Below are 24592 nucleotides of genomic sequence, written 5' to 3'. Positions count from 1 at the left end.
TTCTTACAGAATAATATTTCATAACATCTATATACCATAACTTATGCAGCCGTTCTCCAATTGATGGGCATCCACTCAGTTTCCAGTTTCTTGCCACTATGAAAAGGGCTGCCACAAACGTTTTTGCACATGTGGGTCCCTTTCCCTCCTTTAAAATCTCTTTGGGATGTAAGCCCAGTAGAAATACTGCTGGATTAAAGGGTATGCACAGTTTCATAGCCCTTTGGGCATAGTTCCAAATTGCTCTCCAGAATGGTTGAATCACTTCACAACTCCACCAACAATGTATTAGCGTCCCAGTTTTCCCACATCCCTTCCAATACTTATCCTTGTCTTTTCCTGTCATTTTAGCCAATCTGAGTGGTGTGTAGTGGTATCTGAGTTGTCTTAATTTACATTTCTCTGATCAGTAGTGATTTAGAATACCTTCAGAAAATTCTTTATTCGAAGTTACCATCATCTCTTAATTGTCACATCTGATGGTTTTTCTTAGTCCTTATTCCTCTTGACTTCTGTGTAACATTTGACACTTATAGACCAATATTTCACTCTTTATACTTTTCCATTTTCTGCCTCTTCCTTCTTTTGTTTTTTCTCTTTACTATCCGAATGTTCCTTCTTAGTCTTCTTTGCTTTCTTATCCATAGCACATTTCCTAATTCTGTATGTTCTTCAAGCTTTGCCTTTTATTGGGAAAGTTCAGAATATATCTCTAAGGATGACTTCTAATAATAGTACTTAGCTTTGTTCTGGTTTTATAGTCAGTAATATTGTTAGCTTCTTGGGGGCAGGAACCATGTCCCATCAAAATTTTTTAATTTCTTAATTGATGTTGTATAACACGTTAAGTATTGCTTACCTGCTTCTCTTTATAGACTGTAATATCTTTATAGTATCTTGACTAAAAAAGACGACTATCCTTTCCCATACTGCTGAATTGGGTTGGCATGTCCTTAGGAATGGTGTGCTGATGGATTTAAGGCCATTAGTACTGTTTCCTTCCCACTATTCATCAGCAGTAGAGATATTGTGTACTTTCCTACTCTTGAAGAATTGACTTTGTTTTTTATCTTTTATGATATAAGCATATTTACTGCTTAGTGTCCCAGAAGTACCTCTAATTGCTTTTATAGCTACTGATCTAATTTTTTTTTTCTATTTTTCTTCATATCTTTTTTTTGTGGGCTCTTAGCTTTTGCTTAAAATGCTCAGCTTTTTATAAATATCACCTGCCAATTAGCACTCCTTTTTGCATACTAAATATGTACTAAGCATACTAAGATCAGTGATAGAGGGAAGATGACTCTGGGTTTTCAGTTCATTTCTGTGTTCCTTTCTGGGTCCTTAGCAGCTGCCTTGGGGGCAATTAAAATGGGTGTTTTTGGTGTGGATGTGTTTGTTAGAAAGCAGATCTTTAGATAGCTAGAATTGTATTATATTCTGTAGATATGATGAATATAAATAATGTTCATTTTTTCCTTAAATGCCAATTAAAATATTGGGTTTTTGAATAAATTTCTTCTTTACTCTCTGCTAGTACTGGAAACATTCTGACTCATTGAGTAATTTTCTGAGTAGGAGGAAAAAAAATGGATGGTTATTAAATCCTTGTATATTAATGAATTATGACTACTGACTCTACCAAGAAGCTACAGTGATTTTTAGTTAACTCACTTAAAGTTGTTTTTAATGTATGTCATCTAATAGAATATCTTGTTTTGTCTTCTTTATTGTTGTTTGAAAGCAATTATAAAACATGCAAAGCAGTTGCCCCTATTATAAGCAAGTTAAGGAGACATACTGTCCATTAAGTAAGACCACCTCGTTTGTTATTTTCATCTTATTTTTTTTTCATTGATATATTTTGTTTTGACACATTGACTTCCTTCAAAAAACATAACTTCCCATAGTATTTTCCTACAAAAAGGTAAGTAATTGTTTTGAATATCATGATTGTAATGTCAGTGTGTGTGTTAATTTCCATTTTTATAATTTACTACGTATTAATGGAAAGATAGAATGTGTACTTAATACTATGAAACCAATTCTCTTTGTTAATGCTTGATCTGAATTTTCCTTACTTTTAGTGTTACCTTTATTTACATTGTTATGCTCTCATTCATATTGTTTTTTGGCTCAGCTTTTTTACTCTGAATTAGTTCAATTCTTACTATTATTTCAGTTCATATTTGTGGTTAGGACCATGTCTTTTAAAATATCAATATCAACATAGATGTGCATATAACTAACTGTAACAACATAAAATGTGTGTGCACATGTGCTTGTGCATGTCTGTGTTTATTTAAGTCTTTGTACCATAACTAAATAGAGAGATATATTGAAGAGTTTGAAATCTATCATCTAAAAAGCATGAGAATAAATGTTTCTAGTTAGTTGGAGAAAGGTTTGGGTGGGATTGAAGGTTATGTTTTCTTTCCTAACTGAAAGGTGTGATTAAGTTATTATTTGGGAAAGAATTATTAGATTATTTCAAGGCTGTTTGGTCAATCTTCGTAGAGGAGGTAAGAATTTTATAGTGTTAAAATATATGATGAATCATTACTGAATGTTGAAGTTATACAGAACATTTAAGCATAAGAGAATTTGGACAATTGGAATGTTTAGTGAGGGAGAAAAGGGAAGTGGTGGAGAGGGAAGGGGGACTTCATACCATTAGGAATGGTAAACTTTTGGTATTCTTATGACCTGGCTCAGCGTTGGGAGGTTGGGGTAACATTAATGGTGAAAGTTTAGTGAAATTGTCATGTGTTTGCCTATATTTTTACTCCAGCTATATGACGTTGGGAGAAGAGCCATCCCTGGATCATATATTGATAATTCACTTTCTTCACTTTTCCTCTATTTCCATGTCCACATACATAGTTAAATTGTGTAAATACTACACATCCAACTCTTCTGGTTGCTAATAACATATTAGAAGCATTTTGACACTCAGTGGAGCCCTGGGGGCAGCATGTTTAAAGGTAGGAATGAAAAAGGACAAAAAATTTATAAAGATATGTGCAGAACAGAGTGCCCCCTAGCTTGGGATTAAAGAGTGAGATACTTGATTTACCTCTGGCCATCTTGGTGGATTGTCTTTTATTTAGGGAGAGGAGTTTGGTCTTCCTCATTTTGAAAATGTAACATTGTTTTTCTGAAGACATGGATGACCTCATTGAAAAGGATGACTTGTTAAAGAAAGCTTAGGTTTGTAGAAAGTGGGTTATAGAGCAGCCAATGTTGTGCCTAATGCTGGGAAATGGAAGGACAAAAAGGTGGTTAAGTCTAGCTTGACAATCCATAGGTCAGACATTTCCATAGTGACTTAAAGATGAGGAAGAAGACTATACTGGAAGAATGAATTTGGGTTTGAGGTAATAGAAATTCTTGTAATGTTTTCTAAATGGAATGAAATATTGTTTAGAATAGAAAATTGTTCAGGCTTACATTTTCTGTTTTTCTTCCAATTAAATATTTGGATGGTCCACTGTGTAATAATGCCCCAATTTTGTAGAATCGGTATTTGTATCTTATAGGTGCATTCAGGCTAATAGAGGAACTAAGAAAGATAGACAATTGACCACCAACAGATACAGACTTGAATTTTATGGTTGGAAAATATCTTTAAAATGATCTAGTTTAATACTTTTATTTTCTATTTTTGTAGGTAAGGAAGCTGCACAGTCACTGAGGTTCATTAGGTTATTACTTGTCCAAATAAGCTAAGTTGAGCCGCTAATTAACAATAGAGCCAACTCCAAAGATCTCTTGACAGATAATTCAATGATTTTTTTTCCTCCCACTTTACTCCTATGGTCTTATATTTAAACCTGGAAGGGACCTCAGAGATCATCCAATTCAGTGCCCTCATTTTGCTGATGAAAAAAAAATGAAGCTAAAAAAGTTTAAGAGATTTGCCAGGGTCAAATAAGTGCCAGAGGCTTATTCCAAGTCCAGTACTTTATATAGAATGCCACTTAAAACTTATGCCTTATAAGTGATATATAATTGAAAAAATTCTTTGAGAGGTAGATTAGAGCTAGGTGACATTAATAGCTAGATTTACAATTAACATGAGAAGGCTGGTAGTAGTGAAATTGTTTTAATGTGTTTGGGACAGATTCTTTGCCCAGAGGGAAGAAAAAGAGAATAGGATGGAGTCATGAAATGTTAAGCAACTAGGAAAGAGACTGGAATACAGCAGAATATGAGAATAGGCATGTTGTATTAGACTAGTGTAGATATTTGAAGTTACTATAAAAATTTTTATTTGTATATAACCTTTATTCAATGAAATTTTAAAATAATGATATTTCTTGCTTTAAGAGTATACCATTGACCTTTATGTGTACTCCAATCTATAGTGGCTACCTCTTAGGCTTTGAGGAGATTGCTTTTGTTAAGATTGCAATATTTAGCTAACTAATGGGGATTTTGGCCATCTTGTTTCTTTAAGAAAAAAATACAACAAATAAAAGGGAGACCTTAGGATATTTCCCTTTGAGTATTTCTACTTCTTTAATTAAAGTCTAAAAGGAATTCTGTTAACTGCTCTTTAGAGTATCCTGTGATACCTACTTTGGGGGCTTCAGATAATTTGTTCACATAATTTGATAGCCAATTAACCACTTCTGTTAAGTAATTTTTTGCACACAAATTAGGGTTAGGCCTGCATCTTAAACCATGTATCACAATAAGCTCAAAATAGATAAGGTCCCCTGAATAGGTACAGCATGGGGGGGGGAAAATTAGAAGGAAATCAGATTTGGTACTTTTCATAATTGTGACCAGAAGAGAATTATTTATTTATTAATCAGACAAGGGCTAGAAATGATCACAAAAAATGAAATAGGTAATTTTGATCACATTAAATTCAAAAGTTTTTGCATAGATAAAAATCAGTGCTACTAAGATGGAGAAGCTATTGACTAGGGGGAAAAAATCTTTATGTAGGATGTCTCCTATAAGAGCCTGATATCCAGAATGTTTAGGAAATATATAAATGTATATATCCTTAAACAGACATACAGTGCAAAGAAAAATTCCCCAAGAGTTAAGTGGTCAACAAATATGATCAATTATAAAGAAAATTGCCCAAAAAAATGCCCAAAGATATAGCACACTGGCTAGATTATAATAGATTTGTGAATAGTTAGTATTATATGAGGTTTGTGGAAATATAGGAACACTACTACATCATTAATAGTGCTGTGAATTGGTACATTTGATCTGGAAACCAATTTCAAATAATGATGAAAAAAGCGATTAAAATGGCCATAACTTTTGACTCAGAAATCTCACTGCCAACATATGTCATCAGTTATGTTAAAGATAGAAAGATAAATCTCATGTCATGAAAAATTTTCAGAGCAATGCTCTTCATAGTAGCAAAGTACTGAAAACAAAAATTCATGGTTGGGAGGAATGACTAAATAAAGTGAAATACATAAATGTAATGGTATATTACTATGCCATAAAGTACAGTGAATATGAAGATTTTAGAAAAGCATGGAAATGGACATATAGAAACTGTCACAAAGTAAAATAAGTAAAAACAGAAAAATTAAACATATACTTACTAGAGCAGTTAAATTAAGATAAAATTGTCCAATACACAGACCTGAAAGCTGTGTAATTATTATAATTATAATTATATAATTATAATTTTTTCTCCTGCTTAGAGAGCAAAACTCTTTACAGTGGCCTACAAGTCAACTCCTATACTGGAAAAGATTTCTCCTTCCTTTGTAAACTCCCATTGTAGCCTCATGTCACAATCAAAGGGACATCAGGATTGGAAGGATGGGTGGAACACAGAAATGTTATTAAATCTGGAGAATATAATTTTTTTGTCTTTGAGGTTTTTTATTTTTTAAATAATAGCTTTTTATTTTCAAAAATTTATGTAAAGGTAGTTTTCAACATTCACCCTTATAAAACCTAAATATTCCACAATTTTTCCCTCCCTTTCCCCCACTTCCCAAAATGACTATGTAATTGAGTATATCTTAAGCATGTTCTTCTATACATATTTCCACAATTATCTTGCTGTGCAAGAAAAATCAGATGAAAAAGGAAAAAATGAGAAAGAAAACAAAATGTAAGTAAACAACAAAGGTGAAAATACTATGTTGTGATCCACACTCAGTTCCCACAGTCTTCTCTCTGGGTATAGATGGTTCTCTTCATTACAAGATCATTGGAACTGGCCTCATTGATCTCATTGTTGGTAAGAGTCACGTCCATCAGAATTGATCCTCATATAATCTTGTTGTTGCTGTGTACAATGATCTCCTGGTTCTACTCACTTCACTTAGCATCAGCTCATATAAGTCTTTCCAGAGTTTACTTAAATTTGCCTGTTTATCATTTCTTACTGCAGAATAATTTTCCATTTCATTCATATACCATGGCTTATTCAACCATTTCCCAATTGATAGGTATCTGCTCAATTTCCAATATTTTGCTACCACAAAAAGGGCTGCTGGAAATATTTTTGCACATGTTTTTTCCTTTTTTATGATCTCTTTGGGATACAGGTCCAGTAGTGGTACTGTCAAATCAAAAGGTATGCAATATTTGGTTGTCCATTGGACATAGTTTCAAATTGCTCTTCTGAATGGTTGAATCAGTTCACAACAGTGCACTAGTGTCCTGATTTTCCCACTCCTATCCAACATTTGTCATTTTCCTCTTCTGTCAAATTAACCAATATGATAGGTGTGAAATTGTACCTCAGAGTTTGTATTTATCTAAAAAAGCATTTTTTCATATCCCTCTAAATAGCTTTGACTTCTTCATCTGAAAACTGTTCATATTCTTTGATTACTTATAAGTTGGGGAATGGCTTGTATTCTTATAAGTTTGACTCAGTTTTCTGTGTATTTGAGAGAGGGTTTATATCAGAGACACTTACTATGAATATTGTTTTCTAGTTTTCTGCTTTCCTTCTTATCTTGGTTGCATTGGTTTGGTTTACACAGGTTTTTAAATTTAATAAAATCAAACTTATCTATTTTATATTTCATATTGCTATCTATCTCTTCTTTGACCATACCTTCCCTTCACCATAGATCTGACTGGTAGGTTATTCCTTACCTTTTAATTTGTTTATAGTGTCACCTTTATATGTAAATCATGTACTCAAATTTTAATGGTTACAGTTTTATAATATGGTTTGAGTCTGGTATTGCTAGGGCACTTTCCTTTGCATTTTTTCTTATTAATTTCCTTGATATTCTTGACATTTTGTTCTTCCAGATGAATTTTGTAATTATTTTATTCTATCAAATAATTTTTTGATAGTTTGATTGGCATGGTAAATTAGATAGATCTGACAGGCAGACTATCCCTTGCTCTCCTAATTTGCTTATAGTAAAACACTCTTTATGTCTAAATCATTTTAACCATATCTTTGTGGGGGTTGTTAAATGTTGGTCAATGTATGGTCAAGTATATTGGTAGTCAATAGATAGGCAAAAATGATGATAATTTTCCTAATGTATTACAAAGATTGCTTAAAATGCTTTGCTAATTTTGTTTAAAATTTTTGCATTGATTTTCATTAGGGAAATTGGTTTACAATTTTTTCTTCTGAGTTGTAGATACACTATTATGTGTCATAAAAGTATTTTTTCCCAAATAGTTTATGTAGTATTGGAATATATTGTTCTTTAAAATGTTTGGTAAAATTCATTTGAAAAATCTGTGGGGATTTTTTTTAAACTTTCAATCTTATTATTCTCACCTTTGATTTTCAGAATTTATAATTTGGTGCTCATTTGGAGATTTTTAGTTTGTTCTTTTTCTAGTTTTTTGCATGCCCAATTCGTTGACAATTCAGAGATTGACAAGTTTTGATTAAATGATCAGATAGGAAGTCTAAGCAAGAGGTTGAGAAGAGCAAATGGAGCTAGGACATTTTGTATTGAGAAAAGGATAAGTTAGTAGTTGTAGAGTATGGAAAGGTCAAGTAAGGCAAGAATGACCAATAAAGATTGAAGATTGTATAGAGAATGATAATTGTAGAAGTGGTCCAGAGAGCTAGATGGTAGAAGATGGAATCTAAGGTACATGGAGAGAAGATTGACCTTGGTAAGAAGGATCATCTGCTGTTCCCATCCTAGGGCAGGCCCTAGGGCATCACACTCCCTTCCTGGGGCAGACCTAAGGGCATCACTTGACCCAGAGATTGTTGCAGTACCTTGGGCTTGTAAAAGGAGAATTCTCCCCCTAACCTCCATGCAATTATCAAAATAATATTCCTAAACACGCCTGATCATGTCAGAAGATCATCAAACTCTTGTGATTTCCTGTCACTTCTAGGATCAAATATAAAATCCTGTTTGGTATTGATAGTCCTTCATAATCTCTTCCTTTCCTTCTCTTCCCATCCACATCTTTGTAGTCTTTTTATACCTTAGGTCATCTTTTCCCCCACCATTTACTCTAGAATCTAGTAACATTGCTGTCTCTGTTGTTCCTTTAAGAAGATGCTATCATCTCTTGACTTCAGGCATTTTTCAGTAGTTGTACCCCTTCCTGGAATCTTCTCCCTTATTTCTGCTTCCTGGCTTCCATCAAATCCCCACTAAAATCTTACCTTTTACAAGAAGCCTTTCTTGATTCCCCTTTAATTCTAGTGTCTCCCTTTTCCTGATTATTTGAAATGTGTCCTGTAGATAGGTTGTGTGGACATGGTTGCTTGCATTTCTCTCCTAGTAGACCATGAGATCCTTGTTTTTTGCCTCTTTATATTTCTAGTACTCAGCATAGTGCCTGGTACATAATAGCTCTTCATAAATGTTTATTCTGACCTAGAAAAGGAGGAGAAAACAGGGGGAGACAATTGGGGTATTTTTGAAAAGAAAATAAAAGAGAAGCAGGGAACTATGAGGACATAAATAGTGTTGCATACATTACCAGATGTAATCATTGTATTGTGTAATTGCATTATTTTATCACAAAGGAATAAAAGTTCAGTTTGATAGGTGTGAGATTGAAATGATTGTGGTATGAAGACAGAATGAATAAAATGTATTTTTAAAAAATAAAATCCCTTGTACTTTTATTTTTAAGGTATGTAAAAGCCTATGCCTATAATTCTTTTGGGGAGGCTGAAACTGGTAGATTGCTTGAATTTTGGAGTTTTGAACTTCAGGAAAGCTGTGCTAATAAGTTATCTATACTAAATCTGGCACCGACATGAAATGTCTCAAGGAAGCAAGGGTCCCTCAAGCTGCCAAAGAAAGGGTGTACCAATCCATGTCAGAAATGGAGCAGGTTAAAGCTTCTGTGCTGTTTGCACTTCCAGCCTGGGAAAAATAAGGAGTCTTGGATCTTAAAGAAAAAATATGAAACAAATGTATTTGAAATCTTCCAAATAATTAATAATAAGGAAAAAATAATCTGTTCTCTACATTATCTTTTGAGTGGACAGTTTAACTCATCTTCCTGAGTTAAAATACGGCCTCAGATATATACTAACTAACTCTGTGACCCTAGGCAAGTCCTTTAACTCAGTTTGCCACAATTTTCTCATCTGAAAAATGAGCTGGAGAAGGAAATGGCAAACCACTCTGATATCTTTGCCAAGGAAACCTAAATGAGTTCACAATACAATTGAAATGACAACAGCAGCAAACTGTATCTTGCATATCAGGCTTTTTTTAGAGAAAGTTGCTGCCTATTTTTCACAGTTCATTCTTTACCTTCTGTATTTACCTTTTAATGTGTATTTATGGGTATACAGGGGTATGCTGGAGTAAGTAAGAGCTAATGCTTAAGTAAAATTTTAGTGTATCTACAACTCAGAAAGCTATATATCATGGTTTGATTTATCATTTTGCTATTGAGTAGACTTGACAAAGTGATAGAGAAAAGCTTAAAAATTCAGATTAAGCTTAGAAGTATGTTGTAGATGCATCTTCCCCTCCCCAGTCAGTTGTTAAACATTTAACAACATAATCCTACTGTTTTAGTAAAGATACTCAGTCCCCTCTTTCCTCTCTCAAAAAAGAAAAGGGAAAATGCATAATAGGGGTTTAAGAATGGACAAGCTTAGCTCTCACAAACTCCACAATGCCAACCATGTCTTACTGTCTTTTGGAGAGAAGACAGTCTGTTCTGCTCTAACTCTACTGGTATTGATAGCAGGATGAGAGAAGTGGTATGATGAGAATGCATATGGACAAGATCATTAAGAACGGAAGATTTTTGGATACAGAGAAAAGTAAAAATAGGCACTTGTTTTAAACCAGGAGAAATTAGAAGAAAACAAACTGACAGTGAAAAACATAGGTCATCTATCCATTTAGTCATACTTCAATAATAAATTCTTAGGATGCAAAGTGAATCATTCATGAAAGAATATGCTTGATTTTTAGGCTGTAAACAAAGTCATGTCAGTGAACTGGTAGGAATCACTTAAGTCTAATGATGAAGACTATTGAAGTTATAATGCAGTCTCTGATAGCATTAGTTTCATCTGTAGGTGTAGTCTGTTTTCTTCCTTTGGACCAATTCTTTACAAACTTGGAAATTATTTTAGGAATTAGAAACCTCTTCAAAATTATTATAACTTTGAATAATGCTTTATACAACCTGAACTCAAAAGCTGTGTAATTGGATAAGTATTTTAATTTCTGCCTCAGTTTCCTCAATTTAAAAATGAGGATAATAATCGTGTCTATCTCCCAGGTTAGTTGCAAAATTCAAATGAAATTATAACGGTAAAGTGCTTAGCACAATGCCTGACACATAATAAGTGCTATATAAATTCCACCTATTACCAATGTTGTTAATTTGAAATGAAGGTAGAATAGAGATTAATAATTCTGGAAAGAGCTTACAAATCATCTAGTCAAATCATTCAGTAAGCTACTTCTCCCTCTTATTTCCCTCTCATTACAGAAAGATGAAATGACTTGCCTAGTATACATAGTATACACATCATGCTGTATTGTCATTCCAATCTAAAATTGTCTTTTTTTCCCCTTGGCCTGTCCCGATTCCACTAAACATTTAAGACTAGAGTGAAATGAATGGCTATTATCTTAGTGGATCTCAGCAGTATTTCTTATTGCTAGGTAAACCAAAAACTAGTAAATTTATGCATAAAATTATTGAGATTTATTAGCCTGTGTTTGGTTCCCTTCCCCTTAGATTTTTCAAATCATGGAATTGAAATACAAACCTATTAATTATCACAATTCTAGAAGTACCTAAACTATAGAAGTACCTAACCCAAGAGCTACATCTACAGCTCTGAGAAGAACTAGAATCCTAGAGATTGAACTAAAACATTAGTTAAAACAATGAACAATTTTAGCAAAGTAGGATAATCCACATAAGTCCACATAAATCATTAGCATTTCTACATATCACCAACAAAATCTTTCAAGAAGGATGGTAAGAGATATCTCATTTAAAATAACTGTTTGCAGTATAAAATATCTGGCAGTATACCTTCAAAACAAACCCAGGAACTACATGAACATAATGATGAAACATTTTTATCCAAATAAAATTCAGATTTAAATAGGAAAAATATTAATTGTTCATGGATGGTTAGTCACTATAATAAAAATAACAATCTTTATCTACTTACTTAATGCAATACCAATTAAATTACCAAAAATTATTTTATTGAGCTGGAAAAAAAATTTCTTTGGAAGAACAAAAAATCAATAATATCAAAGGAATTCATCTAAAAATGTCAAGGGAGGAGGTTTAGCTTTAGCAGTACCAGATCTTAATCCATATTATAAGACAGTAATTTTTGAAACTATCTGGTACTGGTTAAGAAATAGGAAGGTGGATCAATGGAACAGAGTAAACATATAGTTCACAATAATTGTATTAACTTTGTATTTGGCTAATATAAAAACTTAAGCTTTTTGATTTAGTAAAGAATTTATGATTTGGTAAAAAAAAGCTTTTGGGAAAAGTAGAAAGCAGTCTTACAGAAATTGGATACAGAATAATATACCATTTACTAAGATAAAGTCAAAATACATACATGATCATAAAGGGAGATATAAGAAAATTAGAAGAACATGAGAAATATTGCCTGTCATACTTGCACATAGGAGAAGAATTTATCAATAAATAATAGAGGGGAAAATAACAGAGGGCATTATGATGTATAAAAAGGATAATTTTGAGCACATTAAATTAATTTTTTTTTGTACAAATAAAAGCAATGTAGCCAAAATTAGAAGGAAAGCAGAAAATTGGGGGTTGGCAGGGATTTTATAGACAGTTCTTTAGACAAAGGCCTCATATTTCAAATATACTGAGAGTTTTATCAAATTTATAAGACCATGAATGGCTAGTCAAGTTGTAGTATGTGATTTTGATGGAATGACTCTGCACTGTAAGAAATGAAGATTTGAAGCAGCCCAAAGGATTAATTTACAGTTATCTCCAGTTATGCTGGGTAGTCCATTCGTCTCTTTTTATGTAAAAATCTTTGTATTTATTACCAATATAGATTGCTGGTCTGAGATCAGGAATGCTGCAGGTATTGATGATGACAAAGAAAATCGAGCCCTTAACCCAATTTGACTCACAGAATCTCAGCATTGAAAAGAACCTTCAGAAGCCATCTTAGAGAATCCATACCTGAATAAAAATTCCTCTTCAAAACTTACCCAGTAAATGGATGTTGCCCCATATAGCCCATTCATCATTTATAAGAAAAGAAAGATCTATCCTAATAAAGGATAAAATAGTTTATTGAAGATTTGCCTTGTACGTAAGTGTGCTTTTTGTAATCTGGCTATAAATTTAATTATTACTATCATCTTCATTTAATTTTCTAGGTACATGCAAAGCTTTCTTGAACTTTTAGAATATGAAAATAAGAGCCCTGAGGATCCACAAGTTTTGGATGAGTAAGTATTTAATATTACTTTTATTTGAAAGTAATGGTATAGAAGCAGCAGAATGGGCAAGTGAATTTGGGTCATTAATAACTAAGTCAAAATGTACCCAGAAAGGAAAATAGTTTTTTGTTTTTTTTAATAGATAATTCAGCATTGAGATTTCTTCATTTGAATTTTAAATTTAGGCAGCACAAAAAAGAATAATTATAGCAATTCATCTTATATTTCAGAGTAGAATTAGTATTTTGTCTATAATAAAATAGTCAAGAAATATTTGTCAACTTTGAATAATGGTGCCACCTAGTGACAGTTATAAAAATGAATTAGCCAAAGTGTATTGAAAGGAGTCTTGTCTGCTTGAGAGAACTTAATTTAATGTTTGGTTTTATTCTGATAGAACACATTTGCATATTGATAGCAGAAGCTCATCAACACATTTCTTAATTCCATAAGTATGTATAGTGGACTTTTTAAAGGAAAAAGCCTTCCCATTTCCTCAGACTAAATTTGAAATTAGACTAACTTAAGTTTAGTTCTTTCTCTGTTAGTAACTTGCTTTGTCACCCAAGGCTAGTATTTCTTTGGGCATTAGTTTCTTTAGCTGTAATATAAAATGAGGTACTAGACTTTGTTATCTTTAAGGTCCTTTTCAGTCCAAATGTTCGATTGTGACCCCATATGTGCTTCTTCATGGTTCTGTTTTTATGTAGGTATCTGCTATCAAGATAATTGTTTCCCTTTTGAAGAATAAGTTTGTTTTACATAGTTTTATAATGTCAACTTAATGGCCATATGCTTTAATAAAATCCAATAAAGATTGATGGAATTATAGGAGCATAAAATCCTAAAAATAGAAAAAATCTTTAGAACTCACTTAGTCAAAACCTTTCATTTAGTGACTTAGCTGACATTACATAGTAAGTGGCAGAATGGGGTAAAATTAGGATCTCCAAATTCTTAACTCTTTCCATTATAGTGAGTTAATGAAAATTGTTGGGTCCAAATTCAGGTCAAGTGTATTTCTTTTCCCTCCTCCCTACCCCCAGTATCTGCCACTAATTTAATTGTTAATTTTTAATCAGAGAGCTAATTGCTATTTTCTAACTTATTATTAATTTTTGCTAGGTCTTCTGACTTCGCTCGTCATTTAGATACAAAAAATTTAAGGACCTTTCCACATAATGCTCTCAGAAAATATTAGATTGCATATTTAATTTATATTTGTCCTCACAAACTTTAAGTATCTGTGAATCTGATATTTAGCTTCTTCTCAGATTATAGCCTCCTTCTTCTAACTTTTGATTTGTTTGGTTTTCTGACTTCTTGTGAGTTAAATACAGTTGACTTTAGAAGTGATTGATTTGCTTAGAAACAATTAAAAACTGACGTATAAGCAACACTCCTAATAGCTGGAAGGTTATGTTTTTCGTTTTGATGACTGTAATCCATTCTGTTTAGTTGAAGATAAGAATTAGATCTGAGCATCACAGATAGAACTGCCTTTTGGTGAGAGTTGAACTGAAACCTGGGATTTTGTTTCACAAAGATTAGAAAAATTTACTTTATCTAAGGCCACAAATGAATTCAGTAGTTCCATATTTTCAGAATGTGGTTTGTATTACTGGAACATAATATTAGAAAGTTCTAATACGTTTCTAATATTTCTTTTTCAGTTATCCTATTCCAAGCTGTGGAATAGATTTCAGAATTCACTTCACAGATATAGGCAGTGTTGTAAAAAATACAGATTAACTTCATGATTTTGGCAAGGAAGAGCAAATGGTTGAAAAGTAGTAAAATGGAAAACTGTTGTCCCAACTCTACCAAAGAGAATTTCAGGGAGAATTTTCCTGAGAGTCAACTTAGTACTAAAGGAATGTTACTGAAATTCAAGCAGCCTATAGAATTTCAAAGTGTATGTATATGAAAATAGTTTTGGAAGCTGTAAAACTGTCTTATCAAATTATTATTATTGGACTTTGTATTTAGGTTTCAGTATAAAATTAATTTTAAGGAATAGGTGTATATAAAAGGAAATAAATGCAAACAAAAATTATTGATTGCATATGTGCAACTCTTTGTCCTCTATTGATTCCAATGTTTTGATAGGTAATAGATACATGTTCCATAACAGATTAATATGTTTCATTTAAAAACAAAGATTATCAGGCATTTTTCATAGTTTTAAATAGCTTTGGCATTTTTAAGGTTTTTTTTTTTTTCCCTTTGCACTCTAGGGGTAAATTTGGAGAGTCAGGGATTATTTGAAATATATGGTGTTCAAAAAGATTTATATTTTTCAAAAGGCTATTTTATGGACTACTTTCCATATGGAGCATATTTTCTGACTTGAGAAATGATATGATCTAACAAAATCTCTCTGTTATAGTCACTAATTTAGGATGGTAATATGTTGGGCTTCTAACAATAACTCATCAATTTATAATAATAATTGATTTCAGCTTCTTAATATATGCACAGATGTTACTAATTCTAGTTTCTTTATAGCAATGTATTCACCATAATAAGGAAATTAGAGCAGTTGAGATGTGTAATTGTAAAAGCATTACTTTTGAGAGATCTTCCAACCTTTTTTCCAGAATTACTTATAATCAGCATATAGAAACTGAGAGAAGCCCTTTTTTTCTGGTGTTTGTTTATAGGTTGTTCTGTTATATTGCTATTGGCAGAACTTTTTGCCCTTGAAAGAGAGGTAGGGAAACAAGCACAAGGATCAAGCAAAATCTCTTTGCTATGACAAATGCAGCTTTAAGTATATGGTTTTCCTGGGAGGTTTTTCTTCCTATTTATTCACATTCATATTCCATTATGGGGTGTGTGTGTGTGTGTGTGTGTGTGTTGGGAGGGATTTTGTACAACATAGAAGCTAGCTAAATAGTATTTATTGTCATAAGGTTCACAAAATACTATACAAATATTATCTTATTTCACTCTCCTAACTCTGTGAGGTAGGTATTTTTATTTATTCCCCCTTTTTATCAATGAGGAAACTGAGGCAAACAGTGATTTTTTTTTTTTGCCTAGGGTCACACAGCTAGTAAGTATCCGAGGCATGATTTGGATTCTGAGCACAAGTTCAATGCTCTACTCACTTCTCACTCTTTCTTTTTCTTGGGCAGCTTGTGTTAACTCTGGTAATATCATTGCTATAGTATATACATACATATACATATATATTACATAGAAGGTGTGTGTGTGTGTGTGTGTGTACACTATTCAGTTTTCCTTATTTTTTTCTGGTTATTGTAGATTTTAAAAATTATATTTGTAAGAGGTGGGAGTATAAAAAGGTAAATATGCAACTGTCTGGAGAAGGAAAAAAATACAGAATTATGTTTTAACCCCACCCTCCTTGTTCCCTTTATGTTTTGTTTCTGGGAGATTTAAAGGTTTATAGTTAAGATATGTTTGGTTTTACTAATATTAGAAGAAATACTTAAAGAGAATTTTTTACTTTTAAGACTAACAAGTGTTTGTTTTAAGCTAAAAAGGTTATTTCTTTGAGGAGGGTCATCATAGTTTCATAATATACCATAGTCATGTTATATGATAATCTCATTAATAATTATAACACTAAAAACTTGGAATGGGAAGCTGAAATTTATTTTCAGTTAATGAACAAAAAATATATATAAAGTGCTTACAATATATGAGCACCTATGCTAAACATGGAGGATTATGAGAAGACTCCAGATCTCAACCCTATAAGCCAGAAATATTTTAAACATTTGTGTACCCTAATCACTTTCTTTGTCTTTTTTTTTTTTTTCTCCTCCCCGCAGCTTTTTACAAGTCATGGTTAAAGTCAGAAACAGACACAATGATGTGGTTCCTACCATGGCACAAGGAGTAATTGAATACAAGGAGAAGTATGGTTTTGATCCTTTTATTAGCAGTAACATCCAGTATTTTCTGGATCGGTTTTATACCAACCGCATATCTTTCCGCATGCTTATTAACCAGCACAGTAAGTTGGGGTTTTGTTTTTCCACCCTTAAAAAGACAATTAGAATTGTTGCTCCTAAATGCCAAGATATTGCATTGATTTGAAGTTTCCTTTCCTCACTGATAACTAACTCCAATATTCTAGAATGAAAAGAAGATAATGGCATATTGTGACAGGTTTTAGCTAGACTAACATTTGATATGACTAGTAATTATTAATCTGAGCCACTTGACAGAAAATAGAAGCTGTCCATTTTAAAATGTTAAATCTAAACCAGAACTCTTCTTGGTGCCTCAAACTATAGGACTAAGGCCAAGTAATTTTTTCCATTTTTACAGATGAAGGGAAGAATTGTCACAAGCTATTTTAAAGGCATTAATAAGCCCTCAATTACATTATCTCTGCCCACCAATCTTTGGTTTCTGTTGTAGGATTTGGTATTTTTAATCTATATTCACAAGAGATTTTTTTTGTTTTTCTGGTTTTGCTTTTTTTGTGTTTAAACATAACTTTCTCTTTACCTGAATTTTTGTTGGTAGAAATTTATTTCTAATTGGAGATTTTCCGGCTGAATTACCCAGTTAAGAATAATTCTGTTGTGGTACAATTATGTGTTACAAAACTGGGTGTGACTACTACTGTTTATTATATATATATATCTTGAGATAATAAGCTAAATATACTTCATTATGCAGATATTAGGAGATGATATGATTAATATGAATCATAATCATAATATGACCTGAACAGGTCACCTGGAACTTTTGCTGTGTGTAATTGTTTTCTCTCTGGCAGAAATGATTTGATATAGCTAAATCTATTTGATAAGCTTTGATATTATGGGATTCTAATTTGAGTCTATCAGGAACTCTATAAATTTTCTGGGGACGCTTCTTGATCCTAAAGCACTTTCTTTTGATCCCACTTTTTTCTCATTCTTTTAATGGGACATGGAAATTTGTCCTTCATAATATCTTTTATTGCTACTTTCTGGGTTCCTTACACTTATTTAACTTGTATTGCAAACCAAGACTGAGGTTCTTAACTTCTTAAGCATGTTATTTCTCAAGCAAAATATATAGTTTTCACTGCTAGGGAAATAAACAGGCTTAAAATAATAAAGAAAAAGAAAAAATTATAAAATTATAGCTGGAAAAGCTTGAAATAGTAGATATTACTAAGCTTCTTTGAAATAGAACTAACTCTATTAATGCTTAACACTCTTTCAATGATGTACTCTTCTTATTTAGGCAATTCATTTCACCCTTTTATATGATATCTTTAGAAAAATAAACATTCCCTATTCTTATTAGTAGAGAGTAATGTCTCTTAATTTAATTAACTTTTCCTCCCTTTTCCACAATGTTTTTGAAATGCCATTAATTCTAAACTGAAAGACCTTGAAATTTTGAGGTTATGTCAGATTGATGTTTTTGTTTCAGGGCTCATTTGCTTCTTGTAAGGTCAAAGGTCAGTTCTTCTGATTAGTCAGCTTTGTAGTGCTAGCCCAAGGATTTGATCCTTTAAAAAAAAAAAAAAAAAAAAAAAAAAGCTGTTCCACAGATGGTGCCATATCTCCCTTGGAGTTTTGAAGCAACTATTTTGAAATAAAATATAGATTTCTGGCATTGCTCATAGAACCTTTTTACAAAGTACCAAATAATTTGATTCAAACTACTAGTCATTACTGCTGGAAAAAAAAATCAAAAACACACATCAACTAAGCACAGTTTCCATATATAAAGGATAGGACACAATTGTTTATTTTGCTAATGTAATGTTAAATAGAGAAGTTGGGTGGTGGGGTAAATGGAGTAGTGCTAGGCCTAGAATCAGAAAGACACCTTTCTGAGTTCAAATTTGGTCTCAGACACTACCAGATGTTTGCCCCTGGGTAAGTCACTTAAACCCAAGGAAATGACAAACCAACCACTTCAGTGTCTTGTCAAGAGAACTCCAAATGGGGCCACAAAGAGTCAGTTGCATCCAAAACAACCAAATAAAAAGTGATGTTAAATATTCTTAATTCTTATAAACTGTTTTTATGTTATTTAGTTTTTAACCATGTATTTATTCATTTTTTTCCTTAGTGTATTTTTTTTGAAATGGCCAGTTATAGATGTTATGTTTTGTTTTGTTTTTAACTTCTCCAATTCAAGAAGCATAGGCATTTTGGAATTTTAAATATGTTAATCTATTTTGATTTTATACAAGAGTATAGATTTAGAGTTGAAAAATACTTTAGAGACCAGAATCTCATTCAACCCCCTCATTTTGCAAATGAGAAAACCAAGACTGAATAGAACCAAGTTGACATGTCCAGAGTCATATAGTTACTAATTGTCTTGAGCCAGGATTGAAATAGTCTTCATTTATCATTTTATCCCTCTCCTACCCAGAGAGCTATCTCAAATAACCAAGAATAAAGAAAGAAAAGGGGTGAGGGGAAAGAAAGCAATTCAGTAAAACTAACCCAACAATACCATTTCTGACTGAATTGTACTGTGTACCCCATTTGTCTCTAAGGCTCCCATCTTTGAAAAGAAAGGAGAAAGGCATATCCATATTTCTTATTCAGTAGTAGACTCGTTCATATTTACACAATGTTCATAAACTTTGTTTTAACTGGGACATTTTGAAAATGGTAATAGCTATTTATTTTACATTATGATTGATAGATATTGTATGATTGAGAGGAGTGAATATTTTTCAAACTATATTATTGGCTAAATAAACTATTAAGGTAGAAAAAAACTACATCTAGAAAAAATACATTTTTTTTAAGAGGGGGAAGTAGAGAGAATATTTACAGCTTTAATTCATTCTGTTATTTAAAAGAATATGGTTCCCAAAAAATGTAGGCTTTGACTAAGATTCTTTCTAAATTATTGTAACCATTTTAAAAATTATTATATTGCATATCATATATTTGATAAAATTATTCTATTTAGGTACAATAAATATAAATCTTCTGAATGGATGCCTTTAAAAAATAATTTAAAACTTAAGTTGATTTACAGGAGATTAAAAAAAAAAACACTAATGAAACCCTATACCACTCAATATTCTTTTTTAGTCTTTGTTATTTGATGTTGATTATAACTGTAAAAACTATGTGTAATATCTTTTTTAAAATTGTACTTTTTTATTTTTTTCTTGTTAACATTTTCATCCATTGCTTTAGTTTTAGATAGTTATCATTTTTATTAGGTATGTAGTATTCTGTGCTAATAATATGCTAGTTAATTTTTCACTCACTTGTTCCTACTTTTCACCTAATAAATAAGGCCATTATGACTCTTTTTTATAGAAATTATTTTTCTTTCATGTGAATTATTTCCTGGGAAAGTACTGGTTGAAAGGAAATTAATGAGCTAAATGAGATGACTGGATTTGGAATTTGTCTTTTTACAAAAGCTTTAGCCAGTGTTGCATCTGTTAAGGCTGAAAACTCTCTTTAGCCTTGTGTATTGATTTTTTTTCAAATTAAATTTTATCTTTTTTTGTCAACAAAAATCTCATTTCCCTTTCCTCTCCCTTGTTGAAGGGGGAAGAGAACCGTTGAGAAAGAAAGAAAAATAAAACCCCTTTTACAAACTTGTCTAGTTAAGCAAAACAAATTCCCACATTGGCCATGTCCAAAAAGGTAAATGCCTCAGTTTGTAAACTCTGCATCTGCCATCCTGGGTAATGAGTTTTCAAAATTCTACCCAGTTATTATTAACTGAAATTTACAATTATTAACTGAAACTGTGGTATAGGATGCTCTATATGAATAACAAGAAAAAATAATTATTAAGTTTTCCATTTTAATTCATATTGGAGGAAAAGAAGTTCTGAATTTATTCTTTTAGACAAGACATTTTCATCAAATAAATTTAATCATTTTAAATGCCTTGTATTAATGACCCCTATCTCTTAGCTCTAGTCTGCTCTCTTGTAAACTTTTGTTTTTAGTTGTTACCAGTTTTGCTCATATGTATGTGGAACTTTACATGTTACAAAATGAATTGTTTACTATCATACCTGTTAAGCTTTTCATTGTAGGTGTACCTTTATACCAATCTTTTACTTCTTTCCCTTTAAGCACTTCTATTTGGTGATGACCCTAATCCTGCTCATCCTAAACACATTGGGAGTATTGATCCCACCTGTAATGTGGCTGATGTAGTAAAAGGTAAGGAGACCAAAATATTCTTGTCTGAAAGATAAAATGGAGTTTGTTCTTTTACTTGTGATATCATGGACTTCAGAACTTCAAACTTCATTGCAAATTTTTGTTAAATGTAAGTATCTATTCATCAGGATATCTGGGGAACAAACCATTTAATCCCTGGTCATTTTCCCTTCTGAAAAATGAGGTTAAAATAACTTAGTCCAGATATGTAAAGTGAACTGGGGTGGTATGATACCACAAAAACAGGTGATCAACACAATAGATAATTCCACCTATTTATGTGTTGTGAGTACTTAAAATAATAAACTGTCAACTTTGCTTTTGCTGATAACATCACATTTTTGCATATGTTAGGTTTGCATCTAAAGAAATCAAAAATCTTTGGTCAGTTAGGATCAGGAGGTAAAATTCTTTGATTTCTCTTTTTTAGGCTTTAGTTTTCTTAATCTCTGAAAAGAAAGGATTAGATTAGAAGGTCTTTCTACCTGTAACATCTATGATTGTTAGCTTAATTTTCTTCATTTTGTTCTGTCAGTTCATAGAGGTTTTCCTAGTTTCCTCTAAAATTATCCATTATTTCTTGTTGTACAGTAAGTATTATAATACATTAATATTCCACCGTTTTATTAGCAATTCCCCAATAGGAAGACACCCCCTTTATTTCCAGTTCTTGACTACCAGGGGAAAAAGCCCTCTAAAAATAATTATACACAGGAATCCTTTTCTTTGATTTCCTTGGAGTAGAAACTTAGTAGTGATTTAGTTAGGTCAAAGTCTTGTCAGTCAGATAAAAATTGTTAAGATCCTACTAGGTGTTAGTGAATTTAGTATGAATTTGTCCTCATGACTTTGCTACTTTCTGCCTGTGGAGTAGACTATGGAGTTAAGAAAGCAGATGGTGAGCATAGCAGAGTTTAATGCAGTGACTAAATAAAGGATTCTAGGGTACTATAAGGAGCATTGTTAAAACGATTGACCAAGAAGAAAGATTTATAGTACTTGAGTTCATATGTAACAACTATCACCAATACCTTAAAAATTACTTTGTTTTCCCACAAAATCTTTTAGGGCAGGGGATTGGAAAATGGTCAACAATATCTTACCAAATCCTTCCCCTCAAGGATCTAGGTATTAATTTTTTTTTCCTTTGTATTGGTACAGGGAGACTTTTGAAGAAAGCCTTTTGAACATACAGTGACATTAAGTATGGGATCACATCTTAATCTATGAATTATAAATTCTTACACTACAGGAACTGGGTTGATTTTTTTTTTTTGGTCTTAGTATCCCTCACCTGCAAAATATTCTGCACATGAATCATGTTGAGAGACAAAAAGTAGAATAAAAGGGTAAACTACAAAAATAGAAAAGTGAAAATAATATTCATTGATCCACATTTAGTCTCCATAATTCTCTGGACATGGATGGCATTGTTCATCCAAAGTTTATTGGAATTACCTTGGATTGCTGAATTGTTGAGAAGAACCAAGTCTATCATAATTGATCATCATACAATCTTGTTGCTGTGTACAATGTTTTTCTTTTTGCTTCACTCATCATCAGTTCATGTAAATCTTTCCAGGCTTTTTAAAAATCAGCCTGTTCATCATTTTTATAGAAAAATAACTTCCATTACTTCCATATACTGTAACTTATTCAACCATTCCCCAATTGATGAGCATATATTCATTTTTCAGTTCCTTGCCACCACAAAAAAAAAAAAAAAAAAAAAAAGCTGCTACAAACATTTTTGCACATGTGAGTGCTTTTCTTTCTTTTAGGATTTCTTTGGGATACAGATTCAGAAATGAATACCAGCATTTTTAATAAAAGACCATTGGCACTCTCAAATGCTAGAGGCAACCATGGTAGTGTTTGCAGGGCTTATATACCCTTTGAAGAGGGCTGTTCCTGTGGGTGACAATCAGTTAGCTATGATTGGCTAACACTGAATAAAAGTGGACTTTACGGAGAATTTGGGCTAGCAGCAAGAAGTGGAAGTTGCCTTGTGCTGGTACATATAAAAGTGATTGCTTTGGGGTATCTGGAAGATTCCTAGCCTAGCCCCAAGAAGGGGACATGCTGTGCCTCACAAGAGACAGATGGCCCAAGGGGCTAACATGGAAGTGGTCTATGATCTTTTCACTTGAGGAGACTAATAATGAGGTGGCAGCAGGAAGTATTAGTTAGAAGCCAGGCCATGCGTTTCCACATGCTAACAGCATCTGTTACAGTGATAATTTCTGAAGTGTACGCAGTTTCTTTCCTTCTTTGTTCAGTATCGTATAGCTTTCTAGAATGGCTAGACCAAATCACAGTCCACTTATTATGTACTAATGTGCCAAATTTCCCACACTTACTCCAATATTTTCCTTTTTTCTCATCTTTCCTAATTTTATAGGTGTGAAGTAGAATCTCAAAGTTGCTTTAATTTTCACTTCCCTAATTTTTAATAATCATTTTTTGATATGATTATTGTTCCTGGTCCACATTTCTTCCTTTGAGAACTACCTATTCATACTCTTCATGTCTAATGAGCAATAGCTCTCTAGTTTTATAAGTTTGATTGCAATCCTTATGTATCTTGGAACTGAGTTTTATATCAGAAAAGCAGAGATTTTTGCTTCCCAGTTACCATTATCTCCTCTAAGTTTGACCACATTACATAAAATTATAAAGTTTTTGCACAAATTTAATCAAAATTGTACCTTTTATTTTGTGTGCTCCTTCCATCACTTGATTAGTCATGAACTCTTTCACTAGCCATATATCAAATGATATTTGAAAGGTCATTCTTCCTTGCTTCTTTAACTTATTTATGATATGACCTTTTCTATCCATTTGGAGTTTGTCTCTGTCTTTGGGATGAGGTTTTGCTCTAAACTTAATTTCTGCTATTTAATTTTTCCAATATTTTTTGGTCAAATAGCGAGTCCCTCCTCCAGTAATTCAACAGCATTTATTTAAATATTTACTCTAGGTCAGGAACTGAACTAAGCGCATGTTAGAAAGAAAGATGGTTCTCTGCCCTCAAAGAGCTAACATTCTAATGTCTCTCCAGGCCTTTCTGAAATCATCCTGCTGGTCATTTCTTATAGAACAATAATATTCCATAATATTCATATACCACAATTTATTCAGTCATTCTCCAGTTGATGGGCATCCACTCAGTTTCCAGTTTCTGGTCACTACAAAGAGGGCTGCCACAAATATTTTGGCACATACAGGTCCTTTCCCTTCTTTACTATCTCTTTGGGATATAAGCCCAGTAGTAACACTACTGGGTCAAAAGGTATGCACAGTTTGATAACTTTTTGAGCATAGTTTCAAATCACTCTCCAGAATGGCTGGATGTGTTCACAGTTCCACCAACAATATATGTGTCCCACATCCGCTCCAACATTCCGCATCATCTTTCCCTGTCATTCTAGCCAATCTGACAGGTGTGTAATGGTATCTCAGAGTTGTCTTAATTTGCATTTCTCTGATTAATAATGACTTGGAGCACCTTTTCATATGGTTAGAAATAGTTTCAATTTCTTCATCTGAGAATTGTCT

General features: G+C 32.5%; 1 protein-coding gene across 1 annotated transcript in view; it reads left to right on the top strand.

Annotated features, from left to right (window-relative positions):
- The window catches only part of PDK3 (pyruvate dehydrogenase kinase 3), an 80869-nt gene that overhangs the window by 24739 nt on the left and 31538 nt on the right, over positions 1-24592 (top strand). Inside the window, exons 3-5 of the mRNA XM_031959469.1 lie at positions 12828-12899; positions 16694-16878; positions 20945-21034. Coding sequence (XP_031815329.1) covers positions 12828-12899; positions 16694-16878; positions 20945-21034 — 347 coding nt within the window. The remainder of the gene's footprint in view (positions 1-12827; positions 12900-16693; positions 16879-20944; positions 21035-24592) is intronic.

This window comes from Sarcophilus harrisii, chromosome 3 (genome assembly GCF_902635505.1).
Source record: "Sarcophilus harrisii chromosome 3, mSarHar1.11, whole genome shotgun sequence".
NCBI classification, from domain to species: Eukaryota; Metazoa; Chordata; class Mammalia; order Dasyuromorphia; family Dasyuridae; genus Sarcophilus; species Sarcophilus harrisii.
Note: the sequence above shows the minus strand (reverse complement) of the source record. Positions and strands in the feature narration are given on the sequence as shown.